Source organism: Neolamprologus brichardi, chromosome 10, assembly GCF_056152115.1.
Source record: "Neolamprologus brichardi isolate AB-2024 chromosome 10, ASM5615211v1, whole genome shotgun sequence".
In the NCBI taxonomy this organism is placed as follows: domain Eukaryota; kingdom Metazoa; phylum Chordata; class Actinopteri; order Cichliformes; family Cichlidae; genus Neolamprologus; species Neolamprologus brichardi.
In genome coordinates this window covers 18,567,995-18,580,565 of record NC_142113.1, presented here as the reverse complement: position 1 = coordinate 18,580,565, position 12,571 = coordinate 18,567,995, and the positions used below count along the sequence as shown (strand labels likewise).

The 12,571-nt window shown below is 41.7% G+C and overlaps 1 protein-coding gene across 14 annotated transcripts in view; it reads left to right on the top strand.

Moving 5' to 3' along the window:
• nbeaa (neurobeachin a) overlaps positions 1 to 12,571 on the top strand; it is a 98,901-nt gene that overhangs the window by 24,333 nt on the left and 61,997 nt on the right. For all 14 annotated transcript variants that reach the window (XM_035911703.2, XM_087847346.1, XM_087847344.1 and 11 more), the window contains exons 2-5: positions 4,541 to 4,772; positions 8,840 to 8,940; positions 11,428 to 11,523; positions 11,708 to 11,829. In XM_035911703.2, the coding sequence (XP_035767596.2) occupies positions 4,541 to 4,772; positions 8,840 to 8,940; positions 11,428 to 11,523; positions 11,708 to 11,829 (551 nt within the window). The remainder of the gene's footprint in view (positions 1 to 4,540; positions 4,773 to 8,839; positions 8,941 to 11,427; positions 11,524 to 11,707; positions 11,830 to 12,571) is intronic.

The following is a 12,571-nucleotide window of genomic DNA, read 5'->3' as shown; positions in this document are numbered from 1 at the left end:
CCCGTTTATCGTGATGCATGAGGAGCAATGTGGCTCCCTCCCTGGTTTGTGTCTTTTACCCACCAGGGTGGGTAGTAAAGGCCTCTTGTGCGTGCTCATTGATTTGTGAGGGCATTGTCGTTATGGGTGGGAGCCGACACTGTAGACATGTGGACCGGGGGTGAAAAGACAGATTGAAGGTTACGAGTCTTTATGCAAAAGAATCATGTTCCCTCATAAAACTAATTAGGAATCTTTTGTGGCTGTGCATGATGGAGGCGGTGATGGTGCTTGAGTGCGCTCGAGTGTGCTCAGGCTGTTTGTGATGAGCCTTATTGCTATTTAGGTGGCGTGTTTATTTATACATCAATTAAAAACCCCATTCCAGCAAATAATGGACTCAGACATCTATCACTTTTATTGAAGTCTCATGAAATGGAGAACATTAATTTTGACTGGAACATTTTTATACTGAAGAAGTCTTTTTCAGTCTGACTTTCCTTCCTTTTTACATTTTGAGGTCCAGGCAGTTTTTGGCGGTGTCATCCAGGTTGTTGTTTTTTTCTTTTCCCCCAGATGTTGTTTCTGGTAGAGCAGACATAATAATAATTATTCAGACACACTATTTCTCCCACTGCGCTTTCTGCACTCGCGCTTTTCCCCCTCCTTATTGTTTGTCACGAGACTCAATTTGTTGCAGTCGTTTGCATCACCCCTCTCATCTTTGTGTGATCTTCCTCACACGGGTGGGAAGCTGTATGCACAGCGAGATTCTTGTGCTGTACATGTGTAGGTTTGGCCCGGGGATGTGTGCGTTTCTCTGTTCAAGTTGCTGCGTATCCGTGAGCAGGTTTCTGCAGAAAAAAATAATTACGCCGCGTCCCCCCCTTAAGCCTCTATTACGTGTAATACTGAGCGTCTTCAGACGGACAGGCTGTATAGATGTAATACAACACAGTGGTCCCCAGTGAGCTCTGTAATTGGGAACCTCAGAGGAGAAGGGGAAATTCAATGTGGGATGAGTTAATTCTTCCTCTTTTTATTCCATACCTCATTCAGGGGTCCACTCTAATCTGTGCATTCACAGAGTGCAGCGGATCAATTCTTATCACTGAAAGGGGGGAGGAGAGACGTAGGGAAGAATAAGAAAGAGGCAGGAATGAGAGGGAGGTAAGAGCAAGTAACATGCTGATTGTACACTTGGAAGCGTTGAAGAATTGAAAAAGGTGTAGGTCTGTAAAAGGAAGGGAAAGAAGCATGCTAAGGACCAACCTTTAATCTTATAGTTCTGTGAGCCTGAGACTCACAGAAAGTCATTGGATGGGGCAGCACGTGACAAATGTTGGTGTTGCTAATGATTGCCGCACCTTTTTATGTCAATATTATATATGGCAGCGTCATTTTTCTTTAAAGTGAGATCAAAGCCAGGTTTGCAGGAGCTTCGGTGACAAATGGGTTACATCCGTGTTCATTATTTGATGTTTGTTTGTTTGAAATGTATTCATAAGTCACGTTTTCTAAATTTTGACTTTCAATTATTATTATTTTTTCTAATAACAGTTTTTTGCAGTGCTGTGACTACTGGCTGCTAAACTGAAGCGTACTTGCTCAGATTTTGTCAGTTTAGGTAGCAAAACATCTGCGCACTAATAAATGGTGACAGCAGCGTGTCCCTTGTTCCATTCCCCAGCAGCTGGTCTTTTACTACATGTCACTCCTCTGCTCTCTTTCCACACATTTCTCCTGTCTGTGTTAAAGTTTGCTGTAGTGGAGTGTTTATTGGTATTCCAGCATAGGGTGAGCTTACATGTGCACAGAGCGGGACTGGAAAGCCACCCTACAGCTGCTGGGTATGACATTTATACAGGTAGGAAAGTAGGATGACATAATCAAAGACTCAAACATAGGATAGGAAAATACCTTCAGACATTTCTTGTTTGCAAAGTTGCTTGTAATTATGAAAGCCCTGATTGAAGTTTTCTTGGTGTGCCTGAATGAGACCCACTGATACTGATTTATTTTTCCCAATTCTTAGTTGCTTTTTAACTACAACTCACAGCATAAGCAGACAAAAATAAACTTTTCTTCATGGTAAAATGTTATTTTCAATATAAAATCAATCATTAAGTGTAGGATCTTCTCTTGCTTACCCTACTGAAAAAGGGCAGTGGTAATAGATTTATATAACAAAATAAATGTCAGGTACTTGCATTATTTTCCCAGTATTTTTATAAAGTCAGCAGATAATAGGATATGGACCCTTTGCACTTTTTCCCCTTGTCTCTATAATTTTCCTTTTGCTCAGGGTCTGGATAGCTTTAGCGTTAGCCACTTTTCCTTTGTTGTTTTTCTTTAAAATATCCAAGTTCGGTTTGGTTTTTGGGTTTTGGAAAGGTTTGTGTTTTTACTCACACTGAGATGATTCCACCATGCTAACGACATGTTAGCATAAGGCTGTGTGTGTGTGTGTGTTTGCTTGTGCTGCTATGCACGCATGAAATAGACTGGCTTGTAATCGGGCACATGTGAGGTTGACCAGTCACAGATGAGGCCCGAGAATTATAGAAATTGGTTGATTCTGGTCCCTGGCTGATCGATTCATGCGTCTGTACGTGTAATATTCAAACCGACCAAACATTGTGGAGACTACAACAGCTTCAGTTCCCGTTCTGTGTCCTTGGATTATTTGTTAGCCCTTCTACCAACAGAATTGTTTTCTTGTCTTTGATAATCAATTAATTAATTTTTTCAAATTCTAGTAGGTTAATTAACTTATTGCTCAACCCTCATCATCCCTGCGGTTATGATGCTCATACCAGGGACAGAGAAGTGCTATCTGTAACAGGCTGAAACATAAAATTTCATATGCAGCAAATGAGGCAAAGATGAGCTGTTCATAAACAGCTTTAAGGTAAATGGACTGGTTCTTCCATAGTGCTTTTCTACTCTACATGAGCACTCAGAACGATCTATACAACTTGTATGATTCACCCATTCACACGCACATTTCCATCTAAGTGCTTTCGAGCTAAGATTCACACACATACACACTACGATGAACACATCGGCAGTAACTCCGGGAACGCTGGAGAAAACGCATTTAGACGCATTTAATTCCTTCATTTCAATAATCTGCTCTATACTCTATAAGTTCTCTTGCTGAGAACATTTGGTTCATCTGCAACAGGAGGTGTATTATTTGTCAGTGAACACAAACGATTGCCTTTTGTTTTAGACAATTGCCAGGAAGACTCTTTGTGGAAAACAGTGCTGGAAACAATGAAGTGAATCTAAATGTCTCACAAGGTGTATTGATTCATCCGGGATGTGTTTAGCTGCTGTCGAATACAGATTTGTCGATTTGTCAGATGAATGTTATTGTGTATTTGTTCTTTAAAAGTTTCATTTTGAAACTAAGCGTGTGAAACGTAATTTTTTTTTAACAGTGATCCAAAAACAACACAGTTTGTAAATTGCTATGTGATCATGTCTTAAAGATAGCAAGAGTGCGCAGAGTATAACTTTACATTCCCCGCTGAGCTTGTAATAGTTTTTGCTTAAGGGTCGTTTAACCACATGCAGAATGAAGTATTGAAAAGAAACCCTTTATTGAACAGCACCGGCATTATCTGCGTCTTCCCGCTCCTGACTGCAGACAGCACACCACAGCCCTGCTGCCCCCCCCCCCCCCCCCCCCCCCCCAGTTTAATCACATTGTGAAACAGACTGACTCTCCTTGATTTATCGATTAGTTTTATTCTCTCATGCCGTGTAAACACCACAATAGTCATAATGTTTATCCTGTTTGCTGTCTTGCTAGCTTCTGATAATCTATTGCATGTTTCTTTTCCATCTGATTTAATAACCCCTGTGGTGTTCTCTTAGCTTGCTGGTTGCTATGGCTACCGTTTCCTGGATAGCGTAGCGTGCTGAGGGTGAACTGTGTGGGTATGGTTGTGTTCATGTGGCGTGTTAGTTAATGTGCTAGCGTGTTGTTGCTGTACTTACCCAAGTAATTATAGTTGCCAGCCATTAAGAGACGGAAAATCATTTGCATTTAGTTTTTAAAGTGCGGTCTCCTCACACTAATGCCATCAGAGAGGAGAGGGACTGACATGTGCGTTAACTTTGTATGTGTTCAATTGGTGTTGTGCATCTGAGGTGGTAGAGAGGGGCATATTTATGTCTGCTGTATTCTGAGAGTAATTGTTGTTCATAGAGTAGAGTTCTGTTTTCCTCACGTTACTGAGGAGCAGAAGAGGAGACGATCTGTGTGTGTGTGCATGCGTGTGTGTGTGCACGCGTGTGTGTGTGTGCTCACATGAAGGACGTTTATATGTTGCAGCATATGAGGCCCCGGGCAGAAGAGATGCTTTCCCAACCACAATCAGCATCCATCAGAAGCCAGGCTTACCTCTCCTTCAGACATAAGGTTAAATGCTACACTAAATCATTCACTCTTCTTGTTCTCTCTCTCCACCCTCCCCCCCAATTCCTGCTCTACCTCTGATCCCTTCCCAAACCCTCCCCCTCCTCCCCCTTCCCACTTCTTCTCCTAAAGCTGGTGGGCGGCGAGTTTGACCTGGAGATGAACTTCATCATCCAGGAGGCGGAGAGCATCGGCTGCATGGTGGAGCTGCTTTCCCACTGCGAGGTGACGTGCCAGGCGGAGATCTGGAGCATGTTCACAGCCATACTCCGCAAGAGTGTGCGCAACCTGCAGACCAGCACCGAGGTTGGCCTCATCCAGCAGGTGTTGCTGAAGATGAGCACTGTGGACGACATGATTGCAGGTGAGCAGTGGGTACACATGGATACATGCGCACATACTTTGTATTTTGATCAGTTTGTTCAAGATTGGACAACCTACAAAATGAGAATATAATGGGATATAATGATAACTTTACAGCTTAATTCCCCTGAATTGACTCCACCCTGTAATAGCAAAAACCACGCCTGACTGTTTTTAGAGAATTCCCTGAATTACCACAATTTTAATATGACCTCAAATTTGTGGCTTTGAACCAGGTCCAAACAGCTTACAGGGGAAGCGTCGGCAGTGTCCGTGTCCAAACATATTAATGTCTTTTTTACTGGCCTTGGCACTGTGAATTCATCCCAGAGTCAAACTGTCAACGGAAAAATTTTTCCTTCTGTGGGGTCTGAGGACACAAACAACTGGATCGCCATGCCGTTGTGCACCTGCTCTCAGCACACTGAAAATTCTGGTGGTTTTTTTAATATGAAACATGAACACAGTTGTGAGTAACTACAAAGGATACTCTCTAAATTACTCTTCTTCCAACCTCATGCTGTTTCGGGACAGTGTAGGGGATCCAGCACACATTGCAGATACACAAGTGCAATTAGTCTGGAACGGGACTTCCAGAGAGCTTTCAAACACTGGCAGTGGCACAGAGGTGGACTATGACATTACTTTGAAGAGAAGATCAGCCATATTTAAATAAAGGCTTTTGCTCTTTATGGCTGAAGAACTTACTGGTCACACTTAGTTTATGATGATGGTAGTGCTTGAGGAGAGAAACATGCAGATGTATCGCTTATTGATCCTAATTTATTGGTATTGGAAACAAATGCTAACAAAATATTATGATATTAGTATTATTATTATTTAAATGGTTAATAGGCCTTAAATCAAAGTTTGGGATTGAACACAGCTGCCTTGGTTACCATTAGCGTTTACTTTTAATAGAATGTGTTTTTTATTCAGTTGCAGTGACACACACACACACACACACACACCTTATAGCTATTAGGCCACCAGCGTTATCTGTATGCATGCCTTCACAATGACTGTTTGCATGTGAGGCGTTCAGGGGACATCTTCAAACTGTGACTACAGAAAGTCGAATGTGTCAAAACTTTGCTAAGTTCTGGAAGAAGACCCAAAACGTCACCCTTGGTTAGAATTTTCAGGAACCACTTATTTTGGATTGCACGCTTGGTGTAAAACTTCACTGATACTGAAAAATAGGTAAAATTCAGACTAGAAGAGCAGAGTCTGTGCTAAGGTCAGTGCCTTGATGTCTAAATCTGCATTTATATGTAATGAGTTCTTTCTGTAAACTCCAGCTCTCCACTGTGTGTCCAAGTTTCATGCACTTTGTCCTGCACTTTTTGCATAACCTTGCTGACAGAGAGGAAATAAGTCCTCTACCAAGGCCAGTGGCCTATCTCTCTACTTTAACGAAAGTGATGGGGATCCATACCAAAACCTAATGGGCTGTTCTTTAACAGATCCCCAACCTCTCAACCTTGTAATCGTGTTGACGAAGCAGCAACCAGCTGAATCTGTAAACGTGCCTCCACCTTGATGGAAAAAACTCAGATGTTTTTCCTTATATCAAAACCTGTTCCACGTGTCCGTGAGTGTTTGCCCTGCAGTGAAACATCCATAAAACCCTCCAGTGCAGCAAAAGCAAAATAACATCCTCGATGTGTTTCTGTGTGCTCACTGCCATTTGTAACAGGGCTTGATTGCAAAACAACACATCCACATTCATCTCTTTACATGAACGTATTGACCTTGGCTTCCCTTTAATGATGCCTCGGAGTGCACATCTTTTGCTCCACCCCCCCAGTGTCCTCTCTGCCCTAGCTAGCGCCGCAGGATGATGTGTTTTATAACTTCTTTGACTTATTACTGCTCACTACAGCAGAGTATACGCCACTTAAATCAATTTAATGCCGATTCTTCCAGAGAGCTGTGATTGTAACATTTTTCCAAACCTATGCAAAATGACCTACATGAATTGAACACAACAAAAACAGAGCTTAGGGGTTTTGAATCTAGGACATTGTGTATTGCATTTTCCTCTCATACCCAGCACCTCAGTGAGATATCCCTCTCCTTTATTCCCTGTCGCTAGGCTTTGGCTAATGAAATATTATGGGAAGACTCTATTCATATCTAGCAGGCCTAATGGGAAAGAAGAGCCTTTCTAAGCAGATTGGCTCCCTCTGAGAGAGCTGTGCTGTCTCTCTGCCATATCCACACTGATCTGTTGTGGTTGGGTAAAGTGAAAGTCAATGAAGCAGGAAGGTCATTTGGGCTAAACAAAAGCCTCAATGTGGTATTTAATTATATGCTTGAATATTGAGAGGGAATTGTATTTAAAGTCTTGTTTTTGTCATTTCATGACATGTAGCCATTAAACAAAAGCTCTTTCGCAGCCTTAGAGAGGGAGGTGACAGATTGCCACTATTGTCTGTTAAAATGTGAACAAATTAAAGGAATAGATTACAATTTTGGTAAATATGAATATTTGTTTTTTGTTTGTTTGGGGTTTTTTTTTGCTAAAAGGAGATTAATACTACTCTGCATGCTGTTTTTTGTACTATTAGCAGTTAAATTACATATGTGGTCAGAAGTTTACAGACACTCATCATTGTACAGCATCTTTAATTACTTTAAAAAAAGGGAAGTTTGAATTTGGTTTGGATTTTATCTAATCGACACAGGATCAACATTTAAAAATGTAGGGCCTCTAATATTTGCCTATATTCAAATCTTTTAAGTTATGCTGTAGCTTCTTCGGTGCCTTTTAACCCTGTAAAGCCTGATACAAATTAAAGCTCATATCTATCATATCAAGGCTCAGAACAATAGGAAGGAACTCCGTGAAGATTTAAAGAGGATTGTGTAGATTTACATAAATAAACAATTGTACGTATATACAGGATAGTCAGATGCGTCACCCTCAGATGAGAGGATATTTAGTTAGGTTAGGATGTTCAAGCCTGCCATGAACTGGAAACTGTTGGAACACTGGCTTCACTGGCCATAGTGAAGTGAGCTTTTGCCATGGACTGAGGAGATCCAGAACAAACAAGAAGCTCCTGTTCCAAATTTGACACCTTCAAGCTAGACTGGAATTTGCAGCTGTCCGCATGAATCAGCCAAATGGCTTTTGGAGAAACGTTTTGTGGTCAGAGGAGACAAACATTGAGCTAACTGGCCACAATGACATGAGGTTTGTTTGCAGGGGTAAAGGCGAAGCTTTCAAACATAGGAACGTTGGGTCTGTACCAAGAAGCCAACCAGTTTAGATGAATCCCACCAGTCCATCCAAAATTATATCAGAAGCTTTTTGATGGCTATCAAAACTGTCTGATTGAGGTGCACCCTGCTAAGTGATGTTTACCCAAGTGGGAGTAGAGGTGATGTATGTGTATAGTCGAGCCCGTATGTACAATTGTGACCCTGTGTGGATTAGAGAAAATCAAAACTCACTTTGTGTTCTTAAAGTGATTAAAGATGTAAGCTGTACAGTCATTGCACTCTGGAAAAAGAACAGTTCAAAGAAATCATTAAAAGCCCCAAATCACCACAACATTCTTGCCCACGATGACTGCACGTAAACGTTTGACCACAGCTATATTTGTGAATCATAATTAACGCTGTTACAGCTGACAATATATTTAGCCCTTTCTCAGTTGTTTGGCCTTCTATTCCCTGATGTATTAAGATCATTATGTATTAATGGAGCTTTATCCGTTGTCATGTGTACTCTGACCGTATTTAGCAGTGCTGTGAAAAGCAACACTCGTTGAGGTTTGAGGTTGTGTGTGTTTTGTTTACATGGCAGTAGCTCTGAGTACTTGGATGAAGCGCCGCTGATTTTTACTTCTCTGAATAATAAATTGCTCAACTGACAGTATAACAACCTGTCAGTGTCTTATGCCCTCACCATATTCTATCAGAAATGTCAGTAGAGAGACTTCCAAACGCTGACTCACACACAAACTCATAGGAGCATGTACATTCAGGATATCTCTGCTGTCTTACACTTACTTTCTGCCTTTTGTTTGTGTGTGTGTGTGTTTTCTTTGTCGTCAGACCTTCTGGTGGACATGCTGGGAGTCATGGCCAGCTACAGCATCACAGTGAAGGAGTTGAAGCTGCTCTTTAGTATGCTGAGGGGCGAAAATGGCATCTGGGTAAGTTTTGGCGGTGATTTAAGAAGCGATTAGAATTTTAGATTGTGGTTACATCTCCGCAGGATCTGTCATTTCTACGACTTCCATTCATTGTCTATGTAAGCAGGTGAGCAGTGTTGTGGTCTAGGCTCCTTCATGCAAATCAAGGGCATCCAGCACAACTCAAAGCCTCTATAAACTGAAAACTAGCTGTTGTCAGTCGACAACGACAGCAACAGCAACTGCAGGGCTTAAATTCTTGCAGAAACACATTTTGTTACACTAAAGCTACTTTGGGCTGCTCTCTTATTTCCCAGGGGAGCCGCGTGTTTGATTTGGCACAGATTTCATGCTGGATACCCTTCCTAACACAAGCCTCCCATTTATCCTGGCTTGGGACCAGCATTAGGAGTAACTGGCTTGTGACCCCCACCCCCATGAGACTGAAATTGTGTCTCTACCTGGTCATGAAGCAGGGCTATTTCATGTGTTAACCTCTGCCCCAGTCCTAGAGAGCTTATTTGGAAACGAGCTGCCACTTTGGTCTCGGTTTAAAAAAATCTGGAAGCAGACAGCCCACACGAGTTCATCCAGTAGGGTGCAGATTATGGTTTGCATGGTTGTAGCTGTAGAGACTAAAGTACGTCATCCAATCTAGCGAGTTCTCCAGCAGGCGTCCAATGCCAGGAAGTGGCGTGACACGCACCATTAGCTACGGGCTGAGACTCATGCTCTTACTGGTTCTTTACAGTTTAACAAATATCAACACTGCAAAAAAAATTGTGATGTATGTCATAAGTATCTCCTGTGTTTCATATTGGGAGCATTTCTGATGTGGTGTACCTCAGGGGACAATTCAACGACAGAAGGAGCTTCACTCAGAAACCCTTTGTTTGCTCAGATGGCAGCAGACCAACAAATATATCAGAACATTATTGAAGATTCATGTCTGGTTTGAGAGGAGCTGGTATTCATGAAGCAATATTAATTTTCTCTGCCAACACTGATGATTATTGGGATGTTATAACCTTGGATATGTTTGATCTTTTTAGGTTTTTTGTTTTTACAGATGTCACATTTGCTGCTGAATTAGACATTTCACTGTTTTTGATTTACTGGTATTCACTTTGTGGAAGCTTAAAAAATGCAAACTATATTAGTCATACAGCATGAGTTTGTCTGCGTGTCATTAGTCTGGATGTCACTTAGTGGGATGTTTGTGCTAATACACTAGAATAATGCAGGATGGGTGTGTATACCTTTGACTCCATATTAGGATTCATTTTTGTATGTTTGTTAAGACACTTTAGCTTGTGTTCTTGTTTTTTCTTTTTGTTTTTGCTTGTAATTGATTTTATTAGTGTAATTGAAGAGAAGCAGGGTGGAAAAAAAAGTGACAGTGGAAGCTTAATCAGGTGTGAAGGAGCCAGTAGAGTCCAGTAGAGTCACATTCAGGACACGTATAATCATCTGAACCGCTCTATGAAGCTGAATGCTTTGTTCGGGGATTTCCATTTCTTCTTCTTTACTTCTCCTTACCTCAAACTTTCTTTACTCTTGCACAGTGAGCCAAATATACGTCTGTTATCACAACCTGCCAATTTGGCATTGTATTCTCAGTGAATTGCTTTGCAGGCAATTGGAAGAGAGTTTGATTAATACATTTCCTCTTTTATTGAAACGGCAACACGAACCACTCTTGCACTTTGGTTGCTTCAGGCTTTTATACTGAAACCCGTATGCTGTTTATTGTCGAATTTCTACTTAAATTGGCTTCTGCTATTGCTGATTCATGCTTACTTTTAGAGCTACAAACGCCAGTACCTGAAAATGGGATTAATTCAGGAGCTTAGATTTGGGAGTGCTTAGTGCAATCTCAGCTTACATTGCTTCTTGTTGTAAGCTTAACAGCTCCCTGTAGTTTGCTCATTGGCCCACCTTCTAGTCGGACGGTTTAGCTGACTCGGAGCGGATGTTTTAAAACTGTACTGTGAAGATTAATGAGGGTTTTATGAGTCTAAACCGTCTCCTATGACATCCTTACTGACTGTAGTTTTAGCAAGGTTTGCAGAGTGTGCGATGATTCGGTGTTTGTTAACTCATCCTGTGAATCCTTGCCACTTCTTCGGCAATCCCCCTTCTAGTCAGGCTCCAGGGCAACCTCCATCAGCAACCTCTGGTCACTGATCCGCAGTCCACTGCTCTCTGCTGTCCAATATCTATCACTAACCCATCCACCTACCGCTGTTTTCCCATCTTTTCCGATTCCTCCTCCCCTCAGCAGCCCTCTCCAGAGACAGATCGATTAAGGGTTGCCATGGTATTGATGAGGTGTTGTCGGGGGTAGGACGGAGGTGATTGAAGAGTTATTGATCCAGCTGGGTTGTGGTAGAGATGTGATGTCACACCATGTTTTTTTTTCTTTTCTTACTCTCCCCTGTGCCCCTGATAGGGAGCATCTGTCACTTAATAATGACAGTCACTTTGGTCTTTCCTCCTCTCCTCCAGCCAAGACACGCTATCAAGCTGTTGTCAGTGTTGAACCAGATGCCACAGAGACACGGCCCAGACACCTTTTTCAACTTTCCAGGCCGGAGTGCAGCGGTGAGACCGACCAGCACGCACTAACCACTTATACACTCAAGCCTTAATCTAAGAAATCTATCAGAATAATTCTTTTTTTTTTTTTATCCAGATTAATCCATGCTTGTTTGCAGTCAGTCAGCTCATATTAAATGGCATTTTCTCGTGCATATGAGTGTAGTGATAGCTGATTGTTCTGCTCCAGGCTATAGCTTTACCACCAATTGCCAAATGGCCATACCAGAACGGATTCACTATCAACACTTGGTTCAGGCAGGATCCACTCAACAACATCAATGTGGATAAAGACAAGCCGTACCTCTACTGGTAAGTTCATTCATCTGGACTGTTGAAAAAGTTAAACATCTTCAAACGTGTACGTTTTCATGAATTTCAATGAAAAATCAGCTCTAGTACTGTTAAAGAGTTTCTGTTAGCTGTGAATCTTGCACTTATTTCCCTTACTTGTTGACCTAATGATGTCACCCTGATATTATTGTGTTAGAGAGGCGTTAAATCGAGGAAAAGGAATCCAAACGTCGCCAAGTTGTTTTTTTTTATCAGCCCTCCGGGATCACAATAGCACAGGATTTCTTTGTAGACTCTTGGTATGCTTTAAAAAAAAAAACTCTTGATAGGTTTGAGAAAAAGAAAATGACAAAAGAGTTTCTTAGATTTTTATAGTGGCAGCACTCGCTAGTGTTCTCAGTTTAAAGAAATTTTACTTGTGTAAGAAGTGGTTTTAGGTCGTACAGACGTCCTTGTGCTTTCACTATTGATCCAAGCAGAGGAGCCGACATAGCTGCACAAAGCAAGTTCAGGCCTGTTCCTTCTGGATGTCAAAAAGCATTATAGTTACAGTTGGAAGAAAACTAACCTGAGGTGAACACGGATGACACAGTTTGAAAGTGTGCTGCACTTAATCACAGCATGCGAAAGCACTTAATATACTGCAGACTGCAATCTGCCGCAATTGGTGTCAACGCCATACAATAGGTTCACAAATGTGCATGTAAGAAAGGTTTCAATCGGTGCTTTTGGAAAGGTTGAGCGGACAGATTTCCGTCAG